This window comes from Zea mays, chromosome 8, assembly GCF_902167145.1.
Source record: "Zea mays cultivar B73 chromosome 8, Zm-B73-REFERENCE-NAM-5.0, whole genome shotgun sequence".
NCBI lineage: Eukaryota > Viridiplantae > Streptophyta > Magnoliopsida > Poales > Poaceae > Zea > Zea mays.
The window spans coordinates 20,443,155-20,451,310 of NC_050103.1; the positions used below are offsets into that span (position 1 = coordinate 20,443,155).

General features: G+C 54.1%; 1 protein-coding gene across 1 annotated transcript; it reads left to right on the forward strand.

Annotated features, from left to right (window-relative positions):
• Positions 1–4,432: 4,432 nt before the first annotated feature.
• On the forward strand, positions 4,433–5,712 carry LOC100384623 (uncharacterized). The gene is made up of 3 exons (NM_001357541.1): positions 4,433–4,756; positions 4,922–5,113; positions 5,264–5,712. The coding sequence occupies exons 1-3, from the start codon at positions 4,527–4,529 to the stop codon at positions 5,529–5,531; spliced, it is 690 nt and encodes a 229-aa protein (NP_001344470.1). The 5' UTR covers positions 4,433–4,526; the 3' UTR covers positions 5,532–5,712.
• Positions 5,713–8,156: the final 2,444 nt, after the last annotated feature.

Consider the following 8,156-nt stretch of genomic DNA (forward strand, 5'->3'; position numbering starts at 1 on the left):
GTGGTAGATGGCCAGGCACACGCTACCTGTCCAACTGAAACTAGCCAGCGCGCGCGCGCGCCCCTGCCGCCGGGGAAGCAAACAGTCCGCCCCTTGTCCTGCACGCGCCCAGCAATCTCTGCCGGCGAAGCAACGGCACGCATGCGACGTGACCGCGACATCCGCCGGGCCGGCGTGTACAAGCCGCGCGCCGATCGATATAGGCACCGGCTGGCTGAGCCTGACCTCGGTCCGTTGATCGACCAGCCGTCGTCAGGGTCAGGCCCAGGCAGGCCGGTCGGCCGACGGCGACGGGACGAAGGAGCCCGGAAAACGGCCAGCTAGCCGGCCGGCCGGCAGCGTGATTGGCGCCGCCAGTTGGCGCGTCGCGTACGGCCGCAGCGCGCCGCCGCGGCCGCCTAGCTAGGACTGGGAGTCTATCCGGGACGTCGTACGTGGCGGGCTCGGTGTCGCTGCTGCCTGCCCCTGTGGCGCCGCCGCCTTGAGCACGCCGCCAGGATAGGCCTCGCGGCCACACATATGCAAAGCTCAAAAGCTGTCCCTGTTCAGCGTGTACTTACGAGCTAGTTGCGTGCTTCGAGCTCATGTCCTCCCATCTGTGTAGTACAACACACTAGTACTAGTACACCCGATGTATCGTCGTCGGTCCAGCAAGGCAGCAACTGTATATATCGCACGTGCCTTTTTTCGTACCTTTTCTCGATCTCTTTTCCCAGTTCCTGTGAGATGGGTCGAAGGCACGCACTGACCAAAACGAGACCAAGTGCCTGCCCCCGGCCACGCACTAGCTTTGACGTGCTGGCGCGTGGCGCAGAGCGGGCGGCGCTGGCTAACGATGCATAATACTGTACCTCGACGGCGACGTCGTCGTCGTCGATCTCTCACGTTTTCTTTGCGCCTTCTGCCTCGCCGGTGCGCGGCATTCAGTTCGCCATACATGGAAAAGGTGGCTACGCAACTTTGCTCTCTCTCTCTCTCTAGGGATCCTAGAAGATACCAAGTAACTACCAAGTGGACAGGTCGATCGATCGGAACATGCACTGCATCCAATGAACTCGGGTCGCCATCTCAAGGATAGTTAAGATTGATCGGTTCATTACAAGGTGACGAAGATCGATCGATATCATCACTGCGAGCGCATTAAATTGCTAGATAAATTGCCACTCAACCCGAAAGCCGACGGAGACGGATGCTTTTGCCAGGTGCTCTGCCTTCTTCAGCAGCGCCACTGTCGCGGTAATTAATTAACACCAACTATCAGTACACAAAAAACAATTTGGTGCTACTAGGGAAAAAATTTGGTGCAGTCCGGCTGCAACGTAATTAATTAACACCAACTATCAGTACACAAAAAACAATTTGGTGCTACTAGGGAAAAAAATTTGGTGCAGTCCGGCTGCAAATCAGAATGTTTGTAGTCCCTCACAAAAAGTAAGATAAATCCTACCTGCAGGTCCGGAAAAAAATTCTGTACATATGGATGTAAACATCATCTTTACAGCCCCTCACATCCATCACTTGGAGACCCACAAAGACATATCAAAATTTACAAAATAACTCTTTAGTAATTTTTTCCTTCTATTTATATGGACCAACAGCTAGTGTATGTGAGGGGCTGTAAAAGAGATTCTTTACATCCGGTATGTAAAGAATCTTTTTCCGCAGGTCCACCAGGTAACGTTTTAGTTGTGTTATTGACCTGCGGGTGGGGTCTATCCTCCTTTTTGTGAGGGGTTGTAAACATCCTAGTTTGCAGCTGGGCTGCAACAAATTTTTTCCGCTACTAGACGCTAAACCGGTAAAGTAGGTGTCTGAGGGGAAATCCTTCCGCCAGGTGGCGCCGTGCACCCACCCTAATCCTCAGATGAGGCGGAGGCTTGAGGTTTGTCTGATCAAAAGGATGAACATAAAAACACAAGGATTTATCGTGGTTCAGGCTACTAGAGCGTAATACTCTATATCTATTATGAGTTGTATTGCTTTAGAGCTTGGGTCATGGGTCTGAGTGAGGGGGAGACAAGGATAGAGAGTGAGGGAGAGCAGTAGAGGATCAACTTCCGTCAACACCGGAAGGAGAGGCGAGACCGTGAGGCGAAGGCGGCGACGATGGAGGCAGCGTACACAAGGGAGGGATGAGGCGACGAGGTGCTAGGGTTCTGGGTTCTGGACTTCTGGCAGAGCGGCGTACACGAGTGATAGGCAGGGACGAGGTCGGACGGTGGGACGGTCCTGAGGGGGTAATACTCAGCGACGGCCCTGAGGGGGGCACGCGGGGCGGTCGCCCCGGGCCCCCGGGAAGGATGGGCCCCACACCTGACACCAAGAGCAGAGCAGTCAGATTAAAACGGCCAGAACGCAACGCAAGCAGTAGATCACGGAACAGAAGTCCAGGCGTCCAGCAGATTACGGAACGGAAGTCGAACAGAGCAGTCGGAACTCCAAACAAAACGTCATCGCTTCGCTTCTGCAGACTGCAGTTTGGCCTTCAAGTCCGGTCGAACTGCCTGCGCTGAGCCGCTGCATCCGGCCGTCTGGCGTCTCGCAGAATCGCAGCAGCAGCCAGCAGGACAGGCCCGCCGCCATCCCTGACGCCGCCGGCCGGCGGCCGGACGCCCGGACCTGCACAGCACCCTAGCGGCCCTGCTGCGCAGCCTGCGCTCCACCGCATAATCGGTAATATTCTTTAAGTTTATTTTTTAACTAAGCGACAGCTTCAGTTCATAATTTTGTTTTTTATTTCAGCATATAGTCATGTCATCTAGAAAGTATCCATCCGATTCTGAGAAAAGGAAGAGGAAGGCCCCTATATTAAGTCTGGCCCTGGGCCCCTAATTTGTCAGGACCGTCGCTGGTAATACTCTATATCTATTATGAGTTGTATTGCTTTAGAGCTTGGGTCATGAGTCTGAGTGAGGGGGAGACAGGGATAGAGAGTGAGGGAGAGCAGTAGAGGATCAACTTCCGTCAACACCGGAAGGAGAGGCGAGACCGTGAGGCGAAGGCGGCTACGATGGAGGCAGCGTACACAAGGGAGGGATGAGGCGACGAGGTGCTAGGGTTCTGGGTTCTGAACTTATGGCAGAGCGACGTACACGAGTGATAGGCAGGGACGAGGTCGGACGGTGGGACGATGGGTTAACCCACTATTAGCGGGCCTTAGCCGGACCGACCTGTTTAGCGTGCTTAGGCTTTCACTGTGGGCTCGCCTAGCGGCCCAAGCCCGGCACTAGCAACGAGTCCAAGCCCGACACAAACGACAGGTCGGGCTGGCACGACAGTCAGTGTGCCGAGCCGACTCTAGGCCCTTCCTCACCGTACCGAGCCACGTGCCACCTAACGGGCCCATATATAACTTGACCTAGTAATAGGAATGTACCACATATTATGTATAAACAACGCATCCATCGTGAAGTTAACAATGCAAGATTCATTTAATTCTACGTAAGTGCGCGCGGCACAAATCGCTGTCGCCCGTCGCCTACCGCACGCACGCACGAGAGCTAGTGAGCTACTAGCAGTGATCCAGACCCAGCGGCCAGCGCACAGCTGGCTTAATTACTGCTACCAGTCGTAGTAGCTAGGAGTATTTTTTTTACCGTGCCACGACGGTTCATGCACCCGGACGTCGGCACGGCTGCTTTTCTGGTCTCTGCTGCTGCACGGCGCGCGTGGAACCGGCCGCCGATCTCGTTCGGTCGATCGCCGGACAAACGGGAGACAGACCAGCTCCGTCGTCGTCGGTAGTCAATAGTCAAGCGATGGATTTGAAGCGGCCTGACAGGTGTCGCTTGCCCCGGCGCCTGACCAGGCCCAAAGTGCTAATGCGCTCGATCGACCTACCCATCCGGACTATCCAGACCCCGGCCCGGACGCTATTTTGGACCTGACGACGACGACGACGTCGTCGTAGTAGTAGTAGCGTGCTGGCCAGTCACTGCCCGAGTGCCCGGCCGGGCCGCACGCGCGGAACCAACACCGCCGGCGCCCGGTGCACTCGGCTCTCGGCTCCCGGCTCCCGGCTCCTACGTACTCTCCTAGCTACCTTCCTCACTAGCCAGCAGCAGCAGCTTGTCCCGTCGAAAACTCCAAAAGTTGGTCACGCCAATCGACACGTGCACGCAGACAACAGACGCATCCTGCGAGTCGAGTCGAGCGAACCTTCTGCGTGGCGCTGCCGCCGTGTTGTGAAACATCCATGAAGACGCCTGCGTGCTCGCTGCCTCGTTCGTCCCGCTTCGCTTCCAGTTCCAGAGACACCACTTGAGCTCTTCGATTGCCTCATCATCAGCTAGCGCCACTGTACGTACCTAGGATAGGAGCAGTCCCACAGACGACGATGTGCCAGCAGCGCCGTTCGGGCGCCACTATAAATTGGCGAGCTTGACACGGGGCTAGCAGATGGAATACATATCCACCCCCCGTCGTCACTGGTCACACCGCGCAGCGCAACGGCAGCAGCAGCTCATCGCTAGCTCCACGGTCGTCGGTGTTCCCTGTGCCTGTGCGTGCCTACTACTCTACTCTACATGGCGGCCTCGCTAGGACTCGCCCACGAGGCGGCCCCGTTCTACGCCGCCGCCTACCCGCCGGCCGGCGCTGCTTACGCTTACCTCGCACCACCACCCGGCGACCTCGTCGTCGAGTTCCCGCCGCGCGCCGCCACCATGGCTGACGACTGCTGCTACCAGTTCGGCCAGGAGATGGGCGGCGCCTACTGCTCGCCGCCGGTGTTCGACAATGGCATGACGAGCCTGCTGTAAGTTCGCGTACATACGTGCTGTTACTAGCAGCTAGCTTGCGTGCTAATAATGTGCGCTGTCGCCGTCGTTGCGTCGCGTCACACGTAACGTACGCCGTGGCAGCGGCTATACTCAATGCTCATCCCATCAGTTGCGTACCTGTGGTTTGGCTGGGGCTTCAGGAACTATGGCGTCGAAGGCGACGGGAGGAGGCCGGTGGGCGGACCAGCTGGCGGTACTGGGAACGGCGGCGGCCGGCCCCGGCCGGCGTCACGGATCGGGTTCCGGACCAGGTCGGAGGTGGACGTGCTTGACGACGGCTTCAAGTGGCGCAAGTACGGCAAGAAGGCGGTCAAGAGCAGCCCCAACCCGAGGTACAGTAGCAGAATACAACACTAGCTAGCTTGGCGCACATGGCGCCACCGACTCCGACGACCACTTCAATTCCGTTCCATTGTCACGCTCATGCATGCAAGCTTGACGACGACGTGCTGATCGCCGCGCCGCGCCGTGCGTGCGTGCAGGAACTACTACCGGTGCTCGGCGGAGGGCTGCGGCGTGAAGAAGCGCGTGGAGCGGGACAGCGACGACCCGCGCTACGTCGTCACCACCTACGACGGCGTCCACAACCACGCCGCGCCGGGCGCCGCCTACCTCTGCCCGCCGCCTCCGCCGCGCGGCGCAGCGCACTACTCGCCTCCGGTGGCAGCGCCCAGCTGGAGCGCAGCTCTTGACGCGTGGGAGGCGCAGCTGCACCGGCACGCCGCGGCGGCGGCTCACTCGTCGGAGTAGTCCTACTGATCCATCATCAGCTACACGCACGTATACGGATCATGTAGCTAGCTAGAATGTTCGCCAACGTGGAGATCGAGACGATCGAGCCACGTTTTTCGGGGTTTGCGTAGTTTGTACTGTGTACTACCGTTACAGTTAGACATACATACATACCCACACACCGAGACTGTTTCTGATTAGCTCAGCGTTCCTTTTTTATTTAATAATTAATACAGTTCACGTATATATCTCGCTGCACTTTACTGAATATATACTGATACTGACCAAGCTGCTAGACTCTTTGCTAGGGAAAAAAATCTATGATCAATAAGAGCAGTCGTCAGACTTTCTGAAGAATTAATGGTAGTATATTTTGGTGTCTCTAATTAACAGCCTGATAGTTTCCAGACAAAAGAAAGAACAAAAGGAAAGGCGCTTTCAGGGACTGATAACATACATGGACAGCGTATACACTAGTAAAGAAGAGCTATGTTTCGCGAAGTGTATAATGCAAAATTTGTCAGTCAGAGCATGAAACTCCATTTATTCCTTAGTCTGTCCTCATCTCTCTTATAACAATCTGCAACTACGGTCGTTGCTGTTAGATATATCAGTGTAACAAACATATGTGAAATATATATATATATATATATATATATATATATATATATATATATATATATATATATATATATATATATATATATATATATATATATATATATATATATATAACGTGGGTTAGAAGTTATTAGCTCTAAAACACTATCGTCAAAACTATACATAGTCAATGCAGTAACGGATCTACTCCAGAATTTATGAAATCATCGGACCAGTAAGTTTTTTTTAAAGAGAAAGGCAAAAGATTTGTCATTCTAATATATTAGAAGAGATAAAAAAACTTTACAAACAGACACAGCCTGAAAAACTTAACAATAATGACTTAAATAGAACACTGACGCTTAAAAGAAATGACCCAAAACCCCCCCTGACCGGGACCCAGCCGCTACAGACAGGCTACACCTCCACCAATGAACTCTTTCACCACCTGCACCATTTGCTCTGTCGTTCTCTGCTGACCCTTAGAGATTCTGTTGTTTCTTTCCAGCCATAAACTCCACCAGAAATATATTATGAGGTCATCAAAACTTTTTCTTGATTGCTTACTACAGAGCATCCTCAATCTAAACCACCACGCGTGTAGTGATCCGGTTTTGGAAATACCGTCCAGGAACCGCAAATCAGCCCAAGTCAGGATCATGCTCCATGCTTCCTCAGCGAAGGGGCAATCCTTACAAAGGTGAGCCGCTGTCTCCGGAGTATAGATGTCCATCTGGGCCGGGCCCACCGGGTGGCCCGCGACACGGCACGAAAATGGCCCGGCCCAGAACCGGCACGGCCCAGCTTCTAACGTGTCTGGGCTGGCCCGGCCCGTTCGTCGTGTCGGGCTGGGCCCCAGAATTCGGCCCGTCGGGTTTAACCCGGCCCGGCCCGTCTGAGGGGGAGGCACGCGGCGGCCCGGTTACGTTAACCGACCGCGCGCGACGCGCCCCCACTACAGGAAACGCATAAATTTTCGTGGGCTGGGCTATTTTCGTCGGCCGACCCACGAAAATACAATGTTATTTTCGTCGGCCCTCGTGACCGACGAAAATGTGGCCTATTTTCGTGGGCCAGCGAATATTTTCGTGGGCAGGCCCACGAGAATACGGAAGTTATTTTCATCGGCCTCTAGACCGACGAAAATGTGGTGTATTTTCGTCGGCCTCAGCCCGGCCGACGAAAATAAGTCATTAACCGACCACTATTTTCGTCGGCCTCAGTGAGGCCGACGAAAATAGTGGCCCATTAATCATCCATCTCGGCCTCAGCCCGCACTTTCTCGGTCTCGCTCGTCTCAATCCCTAGCGCCGCCGCCCGCCCGCCTTCGCCGCGCCGCCGCACGCGCCCACCCGCCCTCGCCGCGCCGCGCTGCCGCTCACGCCCGCCCGCCCTCGCCGCGCCACTGCACGCGCCCGCCCGCCCTCCCTCGTCGCGCCGCCCGAGAACTGGATCAACGGTACTCATCTCTTCTCTTCTGTTGACTTTCCGTATGCCTTGTAATCCGAGGTTCTTTTACTGGATCAAGGAAAAGGAAGTTTGTCTGATTTTTTACTGGTGAGGTTAATTTCCCTAGTTGCCTAGCTCTGTGTTCATGGTATACATGTGAAAGGGAAGGTACGTAGGCTACACAATACTTGTGCTGCACAGAGCCAAATTTTCTGTTGGTTCTTGCCGAATGCTGCATAGAACCAAGATACATATTAGTGAAGGCTCACATTCATGGCACTGCTTTTACATTTTAGTGAAGTCATAGCAACGTTTTACCTAAAGGGATCGATGCTATTCCCTTTTCGCACTACATTGGCATAGTCTGAAGTTTTCAGTTAGGCAATATGCATTCAGGCCAACTGAAAATTTGTCTGGAAATGCACTTTGCCCCCGTTTGGTCTTATATATGCTGATTATATTTTCATTTCAAGTTTTCGAGACCATCTGAAAAGCATGTTATCAAGTTTCTGATATCATCTTTTATTCCTTACATAACGTCTGAACCGTAGATTGTTAGGCTATGGCACGAGATCATGGTCCCAAACTTACATA

Excerpts from the sequence above, each read along its gene's own strand:
- LOC100384623 (NM_001357541.1), top strand. The coding sequence starts at position 4,527 with ATGGCGGCCTCGCTAGGACTCGCCCACGAGGCGGCCCCGTTCTACGCC. Across the intron at positions 4,757-4,921 it reads AATGGCATGACGAGCCTGCT|GAACTATGGCGTCGAAGGCG; the intron begins GTAAGTTCGCGT and ends CTGGGGCTTCAG. Across the intron at positions 5,114-5,263 it reads AAGAGCAGCCCCAACCCGAG|GAACTACTACCGGTGCTCGG; the intron begins GTACAGTAGCAG and ends GCGTGCGTGCAG.